The 22,863-nt window shown below is 42.8% G+C and overlaps 1 protein-coding gene across 3 annotated transcripts in view; it reads left to right on the top strand.

Moving 5' to 3' along the window:
• LOC106583880 (vesicle-fusing ATPase) overlaps positions 1 to 22,863 on the top strand; it is a 50,507-nt gene that overhangs the window by 20,665 nt on the left and 6,979 nt on the right. For all 3 annotated transcript variants that reach the window (XM_014168499.3, XM_014168500.3, XM_014168501.3), the window contains 11 exons: positions 843 to 928; positions 1,461 to 1,560; positions 1,748 to 1,787; positions 2,033 to 2,199; positions 2,425 to 2,532; positions 2,849 to 2,924; positions 9,272 to 9,427; positions 9,681 to 9,880; positions 11,711 to 11,876; positions 13,430 to 13,504; positions 18,171 to 18,358. In XM_014168499.3, the coding sequence (XP_014023974.1) occupies positions 843 to 928; positions 1,461 to 1,560; positions 1,748 to 1,787; positions 2,033 to 2,199; positions 2,425 to 2,532; positions 2,849 to 2,924; positions 9,272 to 9,427; positions 9,681 to 9,880; positions 11,711 to 11,876; positions 13,430 to 13,504; positions 18,171 to 18,358 (1,362 nt within the window). The remainder of the gene's footprint in view (positions 1 to 842; positions 929 to 1,460; positions 1,561 to 1,747; positions 1,788 to 2,032; positions 2,200 to 2,424; positions 2,533 to 2,848; positions 2,925 to 9,271; positions 9,428 to 9,680; positions 9,881 to 11,710; positions 11,877 to 13,429; positions 13,505 to 18,170; positions 18,359 to 22,863) is intronic.

Below are 22,863 nucleotides of genomic sequence, written 5' to 3'. Positions count from 1 at the left end.
CTCTAACCTTTTCACTCAGTGAATTGTGTGAACAGAGCTATGTAAGAGAATGCCAATGTGGTAAATCCGTGCAATATTCTGACATAAGAATGTAGAAACTTGTCAACATGAATTGTGTTTCGATAAGTTACCACAACTGAGAAAGTTCTTTTGTTCTTTTGTTCTTTTGCTTTTATATTTTATGTTTTGAAATTGTCTTTGGTTTCATTGTATTTTGTATGTCATTCATTCATTCATTCATTCATTCATTCATTCATTCATTCATTCATTCATTCATTCATAGTCTTGTAACGACTGGAATAGATCCAAACAAATAAACTAACTAGCTAGCTAGCTGTATCTGCTGTCTTTTGCTGCTCTCTTGCATTGTCTGTTTCAAGGCTGGTTTATATCTACATTTGACTATCTTGTGATGTTGGACAAACATTGCTGTTGCCTATGAGTTGAAATATGTTGAATTTTCAGAGAAACTAAACATGATCAATGTTCCACCCATAGAAATTCTTTGACATATCTACAGTATACTGTTGCATTGCTACAAAGTTGAATGGTTTGTTATATACCCTCACACCATAGTGTGAACTACCAGAATTTAACTGGATGTTTCTTAATGATTTTTGATGACTTCCAAGAGGCCATCATGGGTGTGTAACCTAAGTTCCTTGATGATGCTACTAAATGTAAAATGAGTTTTCCTTTGGAAAATGGAAAGGAAATGCTGCGCTCAACTATTAGATTAATATCTCCCCTTCAACTTATCTCCCTTTCTCTCTCTCTCTCTCTCTCTCTCTCTCTCTCTCTCTCTCTCTCTCTCTCTCTCTCTCTCTCTCTCTCTCCTGCAGACGATGCAAGCGGCACGATGCCCAACAGATGACCTATCGTTGACAAACTGTGCTGTGGTGAGCGAGAAAGATCTGCAGTCTGGACAGTGAGTAATCATCCTATACAGTATGTAGTCTGGAAAATCACACTACATCAGGGTTCCCCAACTGGCAGTTTTCTGAGCTTTTTTAAATATATTTTTCCACTGTTGGACATAAAATACTGTAAAAACAACTGGAAATTGGGAAATCTGCTCCCAAGTATTCCAACACATAATAGAGAGATGTGAATGCATACAAAAATTTAAGCCACGTTTGAAATGTATTATATTTTAGTCAAACATACAAATTGTTACGTTCCGGCCCCCCAACGATACGCTCAAGAAAAAAATTAGACCACGGCTGAATCTAGTTGACGATCCTTGTCATATAATTAGTACACAGTTTTTGCTGTGAAGTAATGTCTTTTTCTGATTTCATACTACAAACTATACTCTAATAATCATTCTAAAAAATCATTAGCAGAATAGCTGTTATGTGAAAAAAAGCAGTTGTAAATATGATATTCTATTGAGGTCATTTTGTTGCCTATATAAATGGAACAGATGTCCATGAGTCTCTCTAACCCTCTCTCTACAGACATGTGACTGTGAAGACTACTCCAACTCACAAGTTTGTGTTCACCACAAAAACCCACCATGCCATAGTCCCTGGCACTATCGCTTTCAGTCTGCCACAGGTAAAAAAAAACACACTGTATATTATAATGAATTGTTAATGTATTGTACAGTAGACCCATAGATCTATTTATAATCTTAATGAACTTCTCAAATTAAAATTCTAATATTTTAAGCATACATGCCCCTCTTCTCTCTGCTCCCTGTAATTATTGGCTTACTTATCTGTCTTCTTTCTTTCTGTCTCAGAGGAAATGGGCCGGTCTGTCCATTGGACAGGAGGTGGAAGGTAATTCACTCCATTTCATTAATGAGTCTGAGGAAAAGAAGATTATGACCATAGCGCAAAGATATTGCCTCATTTGCACTGCACCCTGTACAGTCCCTAATATACTGTACCTTCAAATCTTGACCACAGCCCATAGGTCACCTTAACATACAGTACCTATTTAATTGTTGACAGTACAGTATTTATGAGAATAGAAATGATACACTGCTAGAAACATATCTGACATTAGTCCTCTCCCCTCATAGTGGCCAACTACAACTTTGACAAGTCCCAGCAGTGCATCGGTGCCATGACAATAGAGATCGACTTCCTCCAGAAGAAGAGCACGGACACCAGCCCCTACGACTCAGACAAGATGGCCAGCGAGTTCATCCAGCAGTTCAACAACCAGGGCTTCTCTGTCACCCAGCAGGTCAGTCAGAAAAACAAACAATACAGCCGGTCACAACTCTTCACACATTTCCTGCACACTTCCCTTCCCTGGAGTTACAAGGAAAAAGACTGATGGCTTACATCAATCAAATGATTTTAGATGTGGGTAGGAGTGCACACTTGGCAGAATTGGAATGCAACCTAACACATCCTTCCTCTTATCCTCTCTCTTCTCATCCTCCTACTCGTCCCTTCCTCCCTACAGATGGTGTTCAGTTTCTGCGACAAGCTCTTTGGGCTGGTGATCAAAGACATTGAGGCCATGGACGCCAGCATCCTCAAGGGGGAGCCAGCATCAGGCAAGAAGCAGAAGGTACCCAGAGTTACCACTGACCTACTGCTGTAACAACTCAACCCTTCATGATATGGGCCCCTGTCGGAATTACCCCCCTTCCTTTAAGTAATTAATGATTAGAAATGACTGGACAGGTGAACGCCAAGTGGTGGCGCCCATGCTTTCACCTGCCCCTTCATTTCGAATGGGGTCTCTATTTGACGAGAGAACATGCTGCTTAGAGTGCTGGTTGAAGTCCAAAGGGAACTCTGCAGATTTGTACGAGTTTATTTGGAACAGTTATTTGTAATAACCAGTAGTTGGTAATAATTCCAATAATTCCTGTTTCCCTTAGATTGACATTGGCCTGCTGGTGGGGAACAGCCAGGTGGTTTTCGAGAAAGCAGAGAGCTCCTCCCTCACATTAGTTGGTAAGTTGCAGAGGAGTCTATACAAAATACAGGTAGATTATGTAGGATCTACAGTACAAGTCAAATGTTTGGATACACCTACTCATTCAAGGCTTTTTCATAATTTTTTACTCTTTTCTACATTGTAGAATAATAGTGAAGACATCAAAACTATGAAATAATACATATGGAATCATGTCATAACCAAAAAAGTGCTAAACAAATGAAAATATATTTCATATTTGAGATTCTTCAATGTAGCCACCCTTTGCCTTGATGACAGCTTTGATGAGTCCAAATTTGAGATTTTTGGTTCCCACCGTCGTGTCTTTGTGAGACACAGAGTAGGTGAATGGATGATCTCCGCATGTGTGGTTCCCACCGTGAAGCACGGAGGAGGTGGTGTGGTGTGAGGGTACTTTGCTGGTGACACTGTCGGTGATTTATTTAGAATTCAAGGCACACTTAACCGGCATGGCTAACACAGCATTCTGCAGCGACACGCCATCCCATCTGGTTTGCGTTTAGAGGGACAATAATTTGTTTTTCAACAGGACAATGACCCAACACACCTCCAGGCTGTGTAAGGGCTATTTGACCAAGAAGGAGAGTGATGGAGTGCTGCATCAGATGACCTGGCCTCCACAATCACCAGACCTCAACCCATTTGAGATGGTTTGGGATGAGTTGGACCGCAGAGTGAAGCAAAAATCCAACAAGTGCTCAGCATATGTGGGAACTCCTTCAAGACTGTTGGAAAAGCATTCCAGGTGAAGCTAGTTGAGAGAATGTCAAGAGTGTGCAAAGCTGTCATCAAGGCAAAGGGTGGCTACTTTGAAGAATCTAAAATATGAAATATATTTTTTAACACTTTTTTGCTTACTACATGATTCCATGTGTTATTAGATTTGATGTCTTCACTATTCTACAATGTAGAAAATAGTAAAACTAAAGAAAAACTCTTGAATGAGTAGGTGTGTCTAAACTTTTGACTAGTACTGTATATCTAACTATTACACAAGATGGCTCCACAACAGGCACATCTTTCTGCACCGTACAAATTCAAACAAACAGTGCACTCGGAAAGTATTCAGACCCCTTCCCCTTTTCCACATTTTGTTACTTTACAGCCCTATTCTAAAATGGATAAAATTATGTTTTCCACTCAGCAATCCACAAAAGAATACCCCATAATGACAAAACAAAAACAGTTTTTTAGAAAATATTCACATTTATTAGAAATAAAAACAGAAATACCTTATTTACATGACTATTCAGACCCTTTGCTATGAGACTTGAAATTGAACTCAGGTGTATCCTGTTTCCATTGATTATCCTTGAGATGTTTCTAGAACTTGATTGGAGTCCACCTGTGGTAAATTCAATTGATTGGACATGATTTGGAAAGGCACACACCTGTCTATATAAGGTCCGACAGTTGACAGTGCATGTCAGAGCAAAAACCAAGCCATGAGGTCGAAGGAATTGTCCGTAAAGCTCAGTGACAGGATTGTGTCGAGGCACAGATCTGGAGAAGGGTACCAAAACATTTCTGCAGCATTGAAGGTCCCCAAGAGCAAAGTGGCCTCTGTCATTCTTAAATGGAAGAAGTTTGAAACCAAAAGCTTTATTGTGTTTCATTTGAAAACAGCATCACATTTTGTCATACAAATCATTAAAATCCAGACAGAAAATATTTACACAAGAAGCAACCTAATATCACACAGTCAAACTCTGTCATTTAGTAAGTTCACCGTTCACCCACAAGTAAAAAAACTGAAAAAGGTGCAGATTCATAAAATAAGCCTTGGTGCATTGGATTGAAAATGTTTCAAATAACAAAACTTGGTTACTGTGCTAATCTTGAGATTTGAAACCTAGAGCTGGCCTCCCAGCCAAACTGAGCAATTGGGGGAGAAGGGTCTTGGTCAGGGAGGTGACCAAGAACCTGATGGTCACTCTGATAGAGCTCCAGAGTTGCTCTGTGGAGATGGGAGTACATTCCAGAATGACAACTATCTCTGCAGCACTCCACCAATCAGGCCTTTATGGTAGAGTGGCCAGACGGAAGCCACTCCTCAGTAAAAGGAACATGACAGCCGGCTTGGAGTTTGCCAAAAGACACCCAAAGGACTCTCAGGCCATGAGAAACAAGATTCTCTGGTCTGATGAAACCAAGATTGAACTCTTTGGCCTGAATGCCAAGCATCACATCTGGAGGAAACCTGGCACCATCCCTACAGTGAAGCGTGGTGGTGGCAGTATCATTCTGTGGGGATGTTTTTCAGCGGCAGGGACTGGGAGACTAATAAGGATCGAGGGAAAGATTAACGGAGCAAAATACATAAATCCTTGATGAACACCTGCTTGATGAAAGAGTGCTCAGGTTCACCTTCCAACAGGACAACGACCCAAAGCACACAGCCAAGAAAGTGCAGGAGTGGCTTCGGGTCAAGTCTCTGTGTGGCCCAGCCAGAGCCCGGACTTGAAACCATCAAACATCTCTGGAGAGACCTGAAAATAGCTGTGCAGCGACGCTCCCCATCAAACCTGACAGAGCTTGAGAGAATCTGCAGAGAAGAATGGGAGAAATTCCCCAAATACAGATGTGCCAAGCTTGTAGCGTCATACCCAAGAACACTTGAGGCTGTAATCGCTGCCAAAGGTGCTTCAACAAAGTACTGAGTAAATGGTCTGAAAATGTTATTTCATTTTTTTTTGTCATTATTGATGAGGGAAAAAGCGATTTAATCAATTTTAGAATAAGGCTGTAACAAATTGTGGGGTCTGAATACTTACCGAATGCACTGATAACACTCTGTGTCAAAGGAAGTTTTGCTACACGCACAACATGGACCCTGGATCATTGCTACTCTCCCTTCCGGGATGGCTACAAGGCCCTCCCCCGCCCTCCCTTCGGCAAATCAGATCACGCCTCCATTCTTTTTCCCCCATCTATAGGCAGGAACTTGAACAGGAAGCTCCCGTGGTAAGGACTGTTCAACGTTGGTCTGACCAATCAGAATCTATGCTTCAAGATTGTTTTGATCACATAGACTGTGACATTTTCTGGGTTGCCTCTGAGAATACTGTAGTATCAACGTATACACTGACGGGGTTCATCAGGAAGTGCATGGAGGATGGTCTTCCCACTGTGACGATTAGAACTTATCCCAAAACTGTGGATAGATGGAAGTATTTGTGCAAAATTGAAAGCGCGAACCACCGCATTTAACCATGGCAAGGTGACTTGGAACATGGGCGTGTACAAACAGACCAACTACTACCTCCGTAAAGCAATCAAAGAGGCAAAACGATAGTACAGGTACAAAGTGGCATTGCAATTCAACGGCTCAGACACGAGACAAATGTGTCAGGGACTCCAGACAATCACAGATTATGAAGGGAAAGCCATCCAGCTCGCGGACACCGAAACCTGACTCCCGGATGAGATAAACACCTTCTTCGCCCATTTAGAGGAAAACAACATTGAGCTGCCGACGCGGGCACCTCTGTACCCAAGAAAGCGAAGGTAACTGAACTAAATGACTTTGAGAGGCTAGTTAAGGACCATATCACCGCCACCTTACCCAACACCCTAGAATCACTATAATTCTCATATCACCGCAACAGATCCACGGACAACACAATCGCCATTGCACTGCACACTGCCCTATCCCACCTGGACAAGAGAAATACCTATGTAAGAATGTTGTTCATCAACTACAACTCAGCCTTCAACACCATAGTGCCCTCCAAGCTCATCACTAAGCTCAGGGTCGACCCCAAGTGGTGAAGGTAGGCAACAACACCTCTGCCACGCTGATCCTCAACATGGGGTCCCCACAGGCGTGCATGCTCAGCCCCTCCTGTACTCCTTGTTCATCCATTACTGCCTGGCCACGCACGTCTCCAACTCAAGTTTCATGATGACACAACATTGGTAGGCCTAATTACCAACAACGATGAGACAGCCTACAGGGAGGAGGTGAGCGCCCTCAACGTCAAGAAAACGAAGGAGCTGATTTTGGATTACAGAAGACAGCAGAGAGAGCACGGCCCCATCCACACCGACGGGGTCGCAGTGGATAGGGTAAAAAGCTTTAAGTTTCTCAGCGTGCTCATCACTGAAACCTGAATAGGTACATTCACACAGACATCGTGGTGATGAAGGTGCAACAGTGTCTCTTCAACCTCAGGTTGCTGAAGAAATTAAGCTTTGCCCTTACAATTTTCTGTAGATGCACCATTGAGAGCATCCTGTCAGGCAGTATCACCGTCTAGAAGGGCAATTGCACTGTCCAGAGGGTGGTGGAATCTCCAGAGGGTGGTGTGGTCCGCCCAACGCATCGCCCCGGGGCACACTGCCTGCGTTCCAGGACATCTACAGCACCCGGTGTCACAGGAAGGCCAGCCACCCTAGCCACGGCCTGTTCACCCCGCTACCATCTAGACGGCTGAGACAGTACAGGTGCATCAAATCTGGGACCGAGAGACTGAGAAACAGCTCCTATCTCTAGGCCATCAGACTGTTTAACAGTCACCAATAGCCTTAGTCACTGTTCTAGTCAACTACCACCCTTTATTCTACTCTGCACCTTAGAGACTGTTACATATATATATATACATACAGTAGATAGTCATTGGACACTGGTCACTTTAATAATGTTTACATACTGTTTTACCCACTTTATATGTATATACTGTATTGTAGTCATGTCTCATCCTATATAACTACTGCTGTACACACTCTTTCTATTCAGATATATACACTACCGTTCAAAAGTTTGGGGTCACTTAGAAATGTCCTTGTTTTTGAAATAAAAGCAAATTTTTTTGTCCATTGAAATAACATCAAATTGATCAGAAATACAGTGTAGACATTGTTAATGTTGTAAATGACTATTGTAGCTGGAAACGGGTGATTTCTACATAGGCATACAGAGGCCCATTATCAGTAACCATCACTCCTGTGTTCCAATGGCACATTGTGTTAGCTAATCCAAGTTTGTCATTTTAAAAGGCTAATTGATCATAGAAAACAGTTTTGCAATTATGTTAGCAAGGCTGAAAACTGTTGTTCTCATTAAAGAAGCAATACAAATTGGCCTTCTATAGACTAGTTGAGTATCTGGAGCATCAGCATTTGTGGGTTCGATTACAGGCTCAAAATGGCCAGTCTGAGATATGACTTTTTCTTTGCAACTCTGCCTTGAAGGCCAGCATCCCGGAGTTGGCTCTTCACTGTTGCTGTTGAGACTGGTGTTTTGCGGGTACTATTTCATGAAGCTGCCAGTTGAGGACTTGTAAGGCATCTGTTTCTCTGCTCCAGATACTCAACTTGTCACGCCCTGACCTTAGAGACATTTATTTTCCTCTAGTTTGGTTAGGTCAGGGTGTCAGGGTGTGATGTGGGGTGGGCAATCTAGTGTTTCTATTTCTTTGAGTGTGGTTTTCAATCAGAGGCAGCTGTCCATCGTTGTCTCTGATTGGGAACCATACTTAGGCAGCCCTTTTTCCCTCCTTGAGTTGTGGGATCTTGTTTTTGTGTAGCTGCCTTGGAGCAGCCCCAGAACGTCACGTTTCTGTTTATCCTGTTTATTGTTTTGTTCGGTTTCACTTCAAAATAAAGGATGTGGAATTACTGGCACGCTGCACCTTGGCTTATTTATGACAGGGAGTTTGAGGACAGTGACCGTGACACAACTAGTCTAAAGAGAGCAAGTTTTATTGCTTTTTTAATCAGGACAACAGTTTTCAGCTGTGCTAACAATTGCAAAAGGGTTTTCTAATGATCAATTAGCCTTTTAAAATTATAAACTTGGATTAGCTAATGTAGATATTCCATAAAAAATCTGCCGTTTCCAGCTACAATAGCCATTTACAACATTAACAATGTCTACACTGTATTTGTGATCAATTTGATGTTATTTTAATGGACAAAAAATATATATATATTTAAAAAACAAGGACATTTCTAAGTGCCCCCAAAAATATTCCGGTCTCTGACATTGCTCGTTCTGATATTTCTTAATTTCTTTATTTTTCTGGATAATGTGTGTTGTTGATGAATTTTTTTCATTGTCATTGCTAGGTATTACTGCACTGTTGGAGCTATAAACACAAGCATTTACCTGCACCTGTTATAACGTCTGCAAATCTGTCTACGCAAGCAATAAACTTTGATTAGATTTTTGATTTGTCAAAATAAACTTTGAGACCAAATTGACCAAGATTGATCAAATCCTGCAATCATGGGAAAATAACCATTCTTTATCCATTGTTACAGTTTTCATTGTAATGTCTATTTGAGTATGTTTTTAATGCATTTTAAATAACGTTGTATTTGACTCCTCTCTGCCCACGAGGCAAGGCCAAGACCAAAGAGCAGCGTCAGTCCATCATCAACCCGGACTGGAACTTTGAGCGCATGGGCATTGGTGGTCTGGACAAGGAGTTCTCTGACATCTTCCGCCGAGCCTTCGCCTCTCGTGTCTTCCCTCCTGACATCGTGGAACAGATGGGTAAGGCTCCCCACTCCGTAGTCTTAGTTAGATCATGCAGTACTACCAACAGTGCGGGCACAAATAAGTAAGGTCGAGCCGCGATATTGGCAGAACAAATGCATGTGCAACATGGCGTCTCTCAGTGCCTTCTAGTGATAATTTGTCACAAACTAAATTGTCTGTGTACACAACTGGAGCATGCTGTGCTTTCAAAGATTCAGAGATTGTCTATCGACCAACGTTTCTCAGTCATTGTTCCATTGCGCCACAGGTTGTAAGCACGTGAAGGGAATCCTTCTCTTCGGGCCTCCTGGTTGTGGTAAGACTCTGATGGCCAGGCAGATTGGCAAGATGCTCAACTCCCGTGAACCCAAGATTGTCAACGGCCCTGAGATCCTCAACAAGTTTGTGGGAGAGTCTGAGGCCAACATCCGCAAGCTCTTCGCAGACGCAGAAGAGGAGCAGAAGAGGGTGAGTGGCCAGCCGCCATCTTTTTTTTGATGACCACAAGTTTGAGTTTGAGTTTATTTTATTTTTACAGGGACAGTGCACATTAATCAACGTTTCAGTAAAAGTGCCGGTTTTAGCCAGCCGGCTAATTTTCAACCGCAGTCCCTGGGCAGGTTATTAAAAACAATTACAATATAGACAATCATTGAACAGTGAGCACACGCAGAGTAACATAGGACAAGCAAGACATAGCATACAGACAGAGCAACATAGGACAAGCAAAATGTAGCATACAGACAGAGCAACATAGAACAAAAAGCAACAAGACAAAATCCATAAAAACAACAAAGTGTTTCCACACCTCACAAGCTACAGACAACAGACAACATGGAAAGCGGCAATACACTGCTAGGGATTATGTTCACAAGTCTGATTGACCTTTAGCCATGTCTTCATGCATTTTGTGATATGTGGTGCAGTTATGTGTGTCTGATGGCAGTGTATTCCAGACATGGGAAGCTCTCACAGAGAAAGCAGATTTACTAAAGGTGCTTTTCCTTAAGGGAACTATACAGTCACCTCTCATGGCAGACCTTGTGGATCTGCTGCCATATGTTTGGGTTTTCTGTTTTACAAAAATACTGAGTGGAGGGGGAGCTAGGCCATTTAGGATCTTGAATACAAGACATGCGTCGGTGTATTGCACAAGATTTTCCCAACTCAGGAGCTCATGCTTTCTGAGGATGTAACAGTGATGATGGCTATTGGGCTTTCTATCGAGCACTTTGAGAGCCTGTTTGTAGACAGACTGAATAGGTTTTAATGTTGTATAGCAAGCTTGGGTCCAACTAGTCAAGCAGTATGTTAAGTGGGGGAGTATCATCGATTTGAAATACAGTTTTGCTACCTCTGTGGTCAAACAATTTCGTATAAATCGGAAATTAGCTAGGTTGAATTTGGTTATTTGAATTACCTTTTTCACATGCTTTTTAAAAGAGAGGTTGGAATCAAGTATGATTCCAAGGTACTTAAAATCAGATACCACCTGGAGCTTCTCCCCTGACACATAGACATCTGACTCAGTAGCATCTGTTGCCCTCTTTGTGAAGAACATGCAAACTGTTTTTTTCACATTGAGATGCAAACACGAGTCACTGAGCCACTTTGTAACCTGGACCATTACAGTAGTGAGTTCTTGTGCAGCTTGTTGTTTGCTCTTTGCATGCACATATATCACTGTATCATCTGCATACATTTGAACTTCAGACCCAGTGCAGACGGAAGGCAGATCATTAATGTACAGGCTGAACAGGAGGGGCCCCAGTATTGACCCTTGGGGCACGCCCACATCATAGCTAAGAGTGGGCGACAGCTCATTGCTCACTCTGACACACTGAGTTCTGCCTTCAAGGTATGATTTCATCCATCTCAAGGCATCGGGGGAAAAGTTGAACTTGGACAATTTTGTGATGAGAATCTCATGGTTAACAGTATCGAAAGCCTTCCTTAGGTCCAGAAACACAGCCCCAAGTTATTAATCTAACTAAAATATCCATCCACGGTCTCCTGAGTGGCGCAGCGTTCTAAGGCACTGCATTGCAGTGTGAGGCGTCACTACAGACCGGGGTTCGATAGCCGGCTATGGCCCGGGAGACCCATGAGGGCGACACACGTCCGGGTTAGGGGAGGGTTTGGCCGGCCAGGATGGCCTTGTCCCATCGCGCTCTAGCGACTCCTTGTCCATCCACAATGAGAAAATCACAAACAAATGTTATACGTCCATGCATGACTGTCTCTCTCTCTTTCTCTTCATCCACTCTGCCTACTCTCCCCTCTCTTCTCTCATCCTAGCTGGGTGCTAACAGTGGTCTGCACATAATCATCTTTGATGAGCTGGATGCCATCTGTAAGCAGAGAGGTACTGGGCAGGGCAGTACAGGAGTCCACGACACGGTGGTCAACCAGCTGCTGTCCAAGATAGACGGAGTAGAGCAGCTCAACAACATCCTGGTCATAGGTAGGTAGTAGTACACTCTTCTATAACATACTGGTCATAGATAGTTAGTGGTACGCTGTCCTATAAATCAAATCAAAATCAAATCAAATTTTATTAGTCACATGCGCCAAATAAAACAGGTGTCGACCTTACAGTGAAATGCTTACTTACGAGCCCCTAACCAACAATGCAGTTAAAAAAAAATATGAATAAGAAATAAAAGTAACAAGTAATTAAAGTGCAGCAGTAAAATACCAATAGCGAGACTATATATTGGGGTGGGGGGGGGGGGGGGGTACCGGTACAGAGTCAATGTGGGTACAGAGTCAATGTGCGGGGGCACCGGTTAGTTGAGGTAAAAAGTACATGAAGGTAGAGTTATTAGAGTGACTATGCATAGATGATAACAACAGAGAGTAGCAGCGGTATAAAAGGGGGGGGGGGGGCAATGCAAATAGTCTGGGTGGCCATTTGATTAGATGTTCAGGAGTCTTATGGCTTGGGGGTAGAAGCTATTTAGAAGCCTCTTGGACCTAGACTTGGCGCTTCCGTACCGCTTGCCATGTGGTAGCAGAGAGAACAGTCTATGACTAGGGTGGCTGGAGTCTGGTATAGAGGTCCTGGATGGCAGGAAGCTTGGCCCCAGTGATGTACTGGGCCGTACGCATTACCCTCTGTAGTGCCTTGCGGTCGCAGGCCGAGCAGTTGCCATAACAGGTAGTGATGCAACAAGTCAGCATGCTCTCGATGGTGCAGCTGTAGAACCTTTTGAGGATCTGAGGACCTATGCCAAATCTTTTCAGTCTCCTGAGGGGGAATAGATTTTGTCGTGCCCTCTTCATGACTGTCTTGGTGTGCTTGGTGATGTGGACACCAAGGAACATGCAGTTCTCAACCTGCTCCACTACAGCCCCGTCGATGAGAATGGGGGCGTGCTCTGTCCTTTTTTTCCTGTAGTCCTCAATCATCTCCTTAGTCTTGATCACGTTGACGGAGAGGTTGTTGTCCTGGCACCACATGGCCAGTTCTCTGACCTCCTCCATATAGGCTGTCTCGTCGTTGTCGGTGATCAGGCCTACCACTGATGTGTCATCAGCAAACTTAATGATGGTGTTGGAGTCGTGCCTGGCCGTGCAGTCATGAGTGAACAGGGAGTTCAGGAGGGGACTGAGCACGCAACCCCGAGGGGCCCCTGTGTTGAGGATCAGCGTGCCAGATATGTTGTTACCTACCCTTACCACCCGGGGGCTGCCCACCCGGAAGTCCAGGATCCAGTTGCAGAGGGAGGAGTTTTTTCCCAGGGTCCTTAGCTTATTGATGAGCTTTGAGGGCACTATGGTGTATAACATACTGGTCATAGGTACTGGTACGCTGTCCTATAATAGAATACCTGTTAAAATTGTTGAACTTTGCTGAACATCTAGGTGTCAGTTTGTCTAGATGTAATTTGAGGTATAGATACCAATCTTACCTTAAGCCTCACATAGCACCAGAGATGAATACATGACTCTGTTTTAACTAGTAACTCCATCTTCATATTTATATCCACCATACTCTATTTCTTTTTCCCACAGGGATGACCAACAGGCCTGACCTGATAGATGATGCTCTGATGAGGCCTGGCAGGTTTGAGGTCAAGATGGAGATCGGTAATTATTTTTAATTTAACCTTTATTCAACTAGGCAAGTCAGTTAAGAACAAATTCTTATTTACAATGGTGGCCTACCCCGGCCAAACCCAGACGACGCTGGGCCAATTGAGCGCCACCCTATGGGACTCCCAATCACGGCCGGATGTGATGCAGCCAGGAATCAAACCAGGTACTGCAGTGATGCCTCTTGCACTGAGATGCAGTGTCTTAGACCACTGCGCCACTCGGGAGCATCTCTCTGTGCTTTCTCCTTTATTTCCTGGTGTCATGACGTTGGTCTCTTTGAATACAGGGAGGACAGTTGACCCCCTCCCCCCTTGCACCATCCCCCAACCTACCTTCCCCCACCCAGTCCCTGTGTGAAGGAGTGGTCAAATTCCAGAGAAGAGTCTCTGGCCACATGGCCCATAGAGAGAGACACAGGAAATTCTTCCAACTCACAGAATTGGGGAACCGAGTGACATTTGTGTTCTGGAGAAGGTATGGAAGATTGGTGAAGAATCCAGCTACGAACTGGTCCGCTTGGTACAATTTTGTGATACTCAGAAGAGACAATATAGCCATATTACCATAAAACGGTTTATATAATAGCCTCAGCGATGAGACTTGCATCCACATGGTTGTATAAAATGTATTAATAAGGATAAAGCTATTTGTAATACATTGAGATGCTATGTACTGATGTTAATGTGATAGAATTGTATTTCTGTACCAAGCTTAACCTGTTAGGGCTAGGGGGCAGCATTTGCACGTCTGGATAAAAAAAATGTACCCGATTTAATCTGGTTACTAATCCTACCCAGTAACTAGAATATGCATATACTTATTATATATGGATAGAAAACACTCTAAAGTTTCTAAAACTGTTTGAATGGTGTCTGTGAGTATAACAGAACTCATTTGGCAGGCAAAACCCTGAGACATTTTCTGACAGGAAGTGGATACCTGATGTGTTGTATTACCTTTAAACCTATCCCATTGAAAAACACAGGGGCTGAGGAATATTTTGGCACTTCCTATTGCTTCCACTAGATGTCACCAGCCTTTACAAAGTGTTTTGAGTCTTCTGGAGGGAGATCTGACCGAACAAGAGCCATGGAACGATGATGTCCCATTAGACACCTGGCGCGCGAGTTCATGTTGGGTACCCTCGTTCCAATACGTTATAAAAGAGTATGCATTCGTCCACCTTGAATATTATTCATGTTCTGGTTAAAAAAGGCCCTAATGATTTATGCTATACAACGTTTGACATGTTTGAACGAACGTAAATATATTTTTTCCCCTCGTTCATGACGAGAAGTCCGGCTGGCTTAGATCATGTGCTAACAAGATTTTTGGACATAAATGATGAGCTTTTTTGAACAAAACTACATTCGTTATGGACCTGTGATACCTGGAAGTGACATCTGATGAAGAGAATCAAAGGTAATGGATTATTTACATAGTATTTTCGATTTTAGATCTCCCCAACATGACGTCTAGTCTGTATCGCAACGCGTATTTTTCTGGGCGCAGTGCTCAGATTATTGCAAAGTGTGATTTCCCAGTAAGGTTATTTTTAAATCTGGCAAGTTGATTGCGTTCAAGAGATGTAAATCTATAATTCTTTAAATGACAATATAATATTTTACCAATGTTTTATAATTTTAATTATTTAATTTGTGACGCTGACTTGACTGCCGATTATTGGAGGGAAACGATTTCCTCAACATCAATGCCATAGTAAAACGCTGTTTTTGGATATAAATATGAACTTGATAGAACTAAAAATGCATGCATTGTCTAACATAATGTCCTAGGAGTGTCATCTGATGGAGATTGTAAAAGGTTAGTGCATCATTTTAGCTGGTTTTATGGTTTTGGTGAACCTGTCTTTGAATTGACAAAACATTACATACAACTCTTGTAAATGTACTGTCCTAACATACTCTAAATTTATGCTTTCGCCGTAAAACCTTTTTGAAATCGTAAAACGTGGTTAGATTAAGGAGATGTTTATCTTTCAAAGGGTGTAAAATAGTTGTATGTTTGAAAAATTTGAATTTTGACATTTATTTGGATTCAAATTTGCCGCTCTTGAAATGCACCTGCTGTTGATGGAGTGCACCACGGGTGGCACGCTAGCGTCCCACCTAGCCCAGAGAGGTTAACCTACGCAACAGCCAGTGTAATCCCGTGGCGCGATTTTCAAATACCTTAGAAATGCTATTACTTCAATTTCTCAAACATATGACTATTTTACAGCATTTTAAAGACAAGACTCTCGTTAATCTAACCACACTGTCCGATTTCAAAAAAGCTTTACAACGAAAGCAAAACATTAGATTATGTCAGCAGAGTACCCAGCCAGAAATAATCAGACACCCATTTTTCAAGCTAGCATATAATGTCACAAAAACCCAGAAGACAGCTAAATGCAGCACTAACCTTTGATCTTCATCAGATGACACACCTAGGACATTATGTTATACAATACATGCATGTTTTGTTCAATCAAGTTCATATTTATATCAAAAACCAGCTTTTTACATTAGCATGTGACGTTCAGAACTAGCATACCCCCCGCAAACCTCCGGTGAATTTAGACAATTACTCACGATAAACGTTCACAAAAAACATAACAATTATTTTAAGAATTATAGATACAGAACTCCTTTGTGCAATCGAGGTGTCCGATTTTAAAATGGCTTTTCGGTGAAAGCACATTTTGCAATATTCTCAGTAGATAGCCCAGCCATCACGGCTAGCCATTTAGACACCGACCAAGTTTAGCCCTGACCAAACTCCGATTTACTATTACAAAAGTTTGATTACCTTTGTTGTCTTCGTCAGAATGCACTCCCAGGACTGCTACTTCAATAACAAATGTTGGTTTGGTCCAAAATAATCCATCCTTATATCCAAACAGCAGCGTTTTGTTCGTGCGTTCAAGACACTATCCGAAGTGTAAATAAGGGTCACGAGCATGGCGCAATTCGTGACAAAAAAATTCTAAATATTCCATTACCGTACTTCGAAGCATGTCAACCGCTGTTTAAAATCAATTTTTATGCCATTTTTCTCGTAAAAAAGCGATAATATTCCGACCGGGAATCTGCGTTTAGGTAAACAGAGGAAAGAAAACAAAGCATTCGGTCGACGCGGGCACGCGCCTGAGTCTCACAGTACTGTAACCAGCCACTACCCAAACGCGCTACTTTTTTTCAACCAGAGCCTGCAAAGCCACGATTCAGCTTTTTGCCGCCTTCTGAGAGCCCATGGGAGCCGTAGGAAGTGTCACGTAACAGCAGAGATCCTCTGTAATGGATAGAGATGGCAAAGAAGGCCAAGAAATGGTCAGACAGGGTACTTCCTGTACAGAATCTTCTCAGGTTTTGACCTGCCATTTGAGTTCTGTTATACTCACAGACACCATTCAAACAGTTTTAGAAACTTTGGAGTGTTTTCTATCCAAAGCCAATAATTATATGCATATTCTAGTTACTGGGCAGGAGTAGTAACCAGATTAAATCGGGTACGTTTTTTTATCCAGCTGTGTCAATACTGCCCCCTAGCCCTAACAGGTTAACTCACCCCCAGGGACACAGACAGGACCAGGAGTCATTTGACAAGCCTGTTCTATGTTCACTATAAAACCCACCCTGATTTACTTGTCTAACAGACCAGGCCTCCACTCCATTGCGAGTTGGCCAATAGGTTTGACCATCCAATCCATCTACTGAAAGTGAACTATACCACGTGGTTAACTTTTAGACTATTGATAGAATAAGAACAAGTCTTTGATATTAATTAATAGTCTGCAGCTAGAAATTATATCATTGAACGCGAAGACCAACGAAACATCCATTCTATGACGACATTAATGAATGTCGCTTTGAAAGATCCATTCAGAGAGAGAGAGAGAGAGAGAGAGAGAGACTCTTCAACAAGGATCCCGACGACACACTGAGCGTAAATATATATATATTGATTGCAATTGTTCCCAAATGAGTGAGCTTTCATGTGCAAAGGATTAGCATATCAATTATTAATATTAATGAACTCTGTGTGCATCCTCAGCTGAACATTTTATGACCCATTGTTCTACAAGACACCAGCCACGCCTGTTTAGACCACTAGGGCACATTACTCTACCAATTCTTTGTGACGATAATTACTGTTTGTATACTTTCTGTGAATTACTTAGTTTAGTAAATAAATGATTTTAAGACAATTGATGTATGGATGACTCTTAGTAAAGACTGGGTTCGTGCAGATACAACAATTTACGACGTTTGGAATGAGACTGGACGCGAGGTAAAATACACCATTTAAACCAGAAGATAATCGGCCTATACTATAATAGAATATAATATATAATGTTGTAATATAGGAAAGTTATATTAGGAAAATTATAACTTTGTAATCTGAATATTTTCCTTGGTGCCCCGATCCCCTAGTTAATTACAATTAAACGATTAATCAGTTTAATCGCGTGATAATAATTACAGAGAGTTAATTGATAAACATGTCTTCAGTTTAATGGTACCCCAAAGACACGACACTGGGTTGTTCCTTTTCGTATGTTCCACCACCCTTTTTTGTATTATTGTAGTGACCTCTCTCCCTCCCTGAATGCATTTTTACCACTTTCATTCTTCCTTCCCTCCCTCCCTCTCAGGTCTTCCGGATGAGAAGGGGCGTGTTCAGATTCTCAACATTCACACTAATAAGATGCGTGACTTTGGCCTGCTGGCTCCTGATGTGGACGTGAAGGAGCTGGCTGCCGGGACCAAGAACTACAGTGGTGCTGAACTGGAGGGACTGGTCAGAGCTGCCCAATCAACAGCCATGAACCGCCACATTAAGGTTAGAGTCCAACCAATCAACAAACATGAACATCCATGATATGCTTAGACCAGTGGTTCCCAAACTTTTTATAGTCCCGTACCCCTTCAAACATTCAACCTCCAGCTGTGTACCCCCTCTAGCACCAGGGTCAGCGCACAATCAAATGTTGTTTTTTTGCCTTCATTCTAAGCCTGCTACACACATACTATACATTTATTAAACATAAGAATGAGTGTGAGTTTTTGTCATAACCCGGCTTGTGGGAAGTGACAAAGAGCTCTTATAGGACCAGGGCACAAATAATAATATAATAATAATCAAAAATTTTGCTCTTTTATTTAACCATCTTACATCTTATTTGTTCATCGAAAATTGGGAATAACTCACCACAGGTTAATGAGAAGGGTGTGCTTGAAAGGATGCACATAACTGCAATGTTGGGTTGTATTGGAAACACTAAGTCTTAAATAATTTTCCACACACAGTCTGTGCCTGTATTTAGTTTTCATGCTAGTGAGGCCCGAGAATCTACTCTCACATAGGTACGTGGTTGCAAAGGGCATCAGTGTCTTAACAGGGCGATTTTCCAAGGCATGACACTCTGAGCACAGCCCAATCCAGAAATCTGGCAGTGGCTTCTGATTAAATTACATTTTCACAGAACCGCTTGTTGCAATTTCGATGAGGCTCTCTTGTTCAGATATCGGTAAGTGGACTGGAGGCAGGGCATGAAAGGGATAATGAATCCAGTTGTTTGTGTCATCCGTTTCGGGAAATACCTGCGTAATTGCACACCCAACTCACTCAGGTGCTTCGCTATATCACATTTGACATTGTCCATTAGCTGGAGTTCATTTGCACACAAAAAATCATACAATGATGGAAAGACCTGTGTGTTGTTCTTGTTAATGCAGACAGAGAAAAGCTCCAACTTCTTAATCATAGCCTCAATTTTGTCCAACACATTGAATATAGTTGCAGAGAGTCCCTGTAATCCTAGATTCAGATCATTCAGGAGAGAAAAAACATCACTCAGATAGGCCAGTCGTGTGAGAATCTCGTCATCATGCAAGCGGTCAGACAAGTGAAAATTATGGTCAGTAAAGAACTTTAAGCTTGTCTCTCAATTAAAATAACCGTGTCAATACTTTTCCCCTTGATAACCAGCGCACTTCTGTATGTTGTAAAAGCGATACATGGTTGCTGCCCATATCATTGCATAGTCCAGAAAATACACAAGAGTTCAGGGGCCTTGCTTTAATAAAGTTAACCATTTTCACTGTAGTGTCCAAAACGTTTTTCAAGCTGTCAGGCATTCCCTTGGCAGCAAGAGCCTCTTGGTGGATGCTGCAGTGTACCCAAGTAGCATCGGGAGCAACTGCTTGCACACTCGTTACCACTCCACTATGTCTCCCATATACCAGGAGCTGTGCCAGGCCCGCCAAGTCTGTTGACTCATCCAGGTGTAACGCATAGAATTCACTGGCTTGTATGCAAAGCAGTAATTGTTTCAAAACATCTCCTGCCATGTCAGTGATGCATCGTGAAACAGTGTTGTTTGATGAAGGCATTGTCTGTATAGCTTTTTGGCCTTTTCCCCCAGCAATGTCCCAGCCATATCCGCGGCAGCAGGAAGAATTAAGGCCTCCACAATAGCATGTGGCTTGTCTGTCCTAGCCACTTGGTAGCTCACCATATAAGACACTTCTTGCCCCTTCTTATTAATGGTATCTGTTGCTTTTATACGTCTTACTACTAGAAAGTCATCTTAATTCTCGCTCAAAAAACTCCTGTGGCTTATTTATCAAATTGGCATGTTTTGTTTCTAAATGTCTGCGCAAGAGTGAAGGTTTCATCGAGTTGTGAGATAGTACTTTTGCACATATAACACACTGTGGCTGAGGAAAGGCACTACTCCCAATATAAGTGAACCCCAAATCAATGTAGTTCATATTTGCGCCTCTTCGATGGTCCAACGTCCCTGTCTGTTGTTCGGTGCTTTCCTGGGTAAGGGGGCAGTAACTCTTCGGCTGTATCAGATTCACAACTGTCAGTGTCCATGCTAGCTGGGCTAACAACAAATGTAGAATTACTGATGCCAGCATTGTGTGTGCTCGTGGAAGCAGAACAACTTGTGTCGTCGACAGGTGCAGGTATAGTACTGCTGGTAGTAGCAGTAATACCAGTAGCGCTGGGCCTTACGTTTTTTTTAACCATTTATCAATTTTCTAGCAAACGGAATGAGTAGCAGTTGCGTTTGGCTACATACGGACCCTTAGTGTGTCACGAGTGTCGTAGGGTATTGACCAAAACGCAGCGGGAACATGTATACTCATCTTTATTGTGAAAAGAAGGAAAAACAAACAAATCAAATTTATTTATACAGCCCTTCGTACATCAGCTGATATCTCAAAGTGCTGTACAGAAACCCAGCCTAAAGCCCCAAACAGCAAACAATGCATGTGAAAGAAGCACGGTGGCTAGAAAAAACTCCCTAGAAAGGCCAAAAACCTAGGAAGAAACCTAGAGAGGAACCAGGCTATGAGGGGTGGCCAGTCCTCTTCTGGCTGTGCCGGGTGGATATTATAACAGAAAATGGTCAAGATGTTAAAATGTTCATAAATGACCAGCATGGTCAAATAATAATCATAGTAGTTGTCGAGGGTGCAACAAGCACGTCCGGTGAACAGGTCAGGGTTCCATAGCCGCAGGCAGAACAGTTGAAACTGGAGCAGCAGCACAGCCAGGTGGACTGGGGACAGCAAGGAGTCATCATGCCAGGTAGTCCTGAGGCATGGTCCTAGGGCTCAGGTCCTCCGAGAGAAAGAGAATTAGAGAGAGCATATTTAAATTCACACAGGACACCGGATAATACAAGAGAAATACTCCAGATGTAGACTGACCCTAGCCCCCCGACACAAACTACTGCAGCATAAATACTGGAGGCTGAGACAGGAGGGATCAGAAGACACTGTGGCCCCATCCGATGATACCCCCGGACAGGGCCAAACAGGCAGGATATAACCCCACCCACTTTGCCAAAGCACAGCCCCCACACCACTAGAGGGATGTCTCCAACCACCAACTTACCGTCCTAAGACAAGGCCGAGTATAGCCCACAAAGATCTCCGCCACGGCACAACCCAAGGGGGGGGGGGGGGGGCGCCAACCCAGACAGGAAGACCACGTCAGTGACTCAACCCACTCAAGTGACGCACCCCTCCCATGGACGGCATGGAAGAACACCAGTAAGCCAGTGGCTCAGCCCCTGTAATAGGGTTAGAGGCAGAGAATCCCAGTGGATTCTCTGCCTCTCCCAAACACGTATACAAACCACAACGCCCGACACTAACAGTCCTGTCAGGTGAACCGACACTAAACAAGAGACAACTACCCACAATTCCCATTACAAACACACCCCTATACATAGGACCTTCAATCAGAGGCAACGAGGAACAGCTGCCTCCGATTGAAGGCCAATCCCAATGAACTAAACATAGAACTAAACAACCTAGATCTAACATAGAAATACACTAACCTAGAACATAACCCAAAAACCCAGGAACACTCTAGTGGAATTCTAGTGGAATTCCCGCGAGAGAGTAACGGTTAATGTGATTGGATGTTAATTATTTGACTAGGCTACCTGTATTTGACATTGTGTTGTTATTTCGCTGGACACTAGATGGTTTAATTTTATTTTTGGCAGTGAAACGAGGCTACTCAGTCGAAGAAAAAACCTCACCCAAATGTATAGCCCTGTTGGAAAATATAAATGGACTGTTTGAAAACATATATATACAGTGGGGAGAACAAGTATTTGATACACTGCCGATTTTGCAGGTTTTCCTACTTACAAAGCATGTAGAGGTCTGTAATTTTTATCATATGTACACTTCAACTGTGAGAGACGGAATCTAAAACAAAGATCCAGAAAATCACATTGTATGATTTTTAAGTAATTCATTTGCATTTTATTGCATGACATAAGTATTTGATCACCTACCAACCAGTAAGAATTCCGGCTCTCACAGACCTGTTAGTTTTTCCTTAAGAAGCCCTCCTGTTCTCCACTCATTACCTGTATTAAATGCAGCTGCTTGAACTCGTTACCTGTATAAAAGACACGTGTCCACACACTCAATCAAACAGACTCCAACCTCTCCACAATGGCCAAGACCAGAGAGCTGTGTAAGGACATCAGGGATAAAATTGTAGACCTGCACAAGGCTGGGATGGGCTACAGGACAATAGGCAAGCAGCTTGGGGAGAAGGCAACAACTGTTGGCGCAATTATTAGAAAATGGAAGAAGTTCAAGATGACGGTCAATCACCCTCGGTCTGGGGCTCCATGCAAGATCTCACCTCGTGGGGCATCAATGATCATGAGGAAGGTGAGGGATCAGCCCAGAACTACACGGCAGGACCTGGTCAATGACCTGAAGAGAGCTGGGACCACAGTCTCAAAGAAAACCATTAATAACACACTACGCCGTCATGGATTAAAATCCTGCAGCGCACGC

The sequence above is a fragment of the Salmo salar genome, chromosome 23 (genome assembly GCF_965601325.2).
Source record: "Salmo salar chromosome 23, fSalSal1, whole genome shotgun sequence".
Taxonomy (NCBI): Eukaryota; Metazoa; Chordata; class Actinopteri; order Salmoniformes; family Salmonidae; genus Salmo; species Salmo salar.
This window is presented reverse-complemented; position numbering and strand designations above follow the sequence as displayed.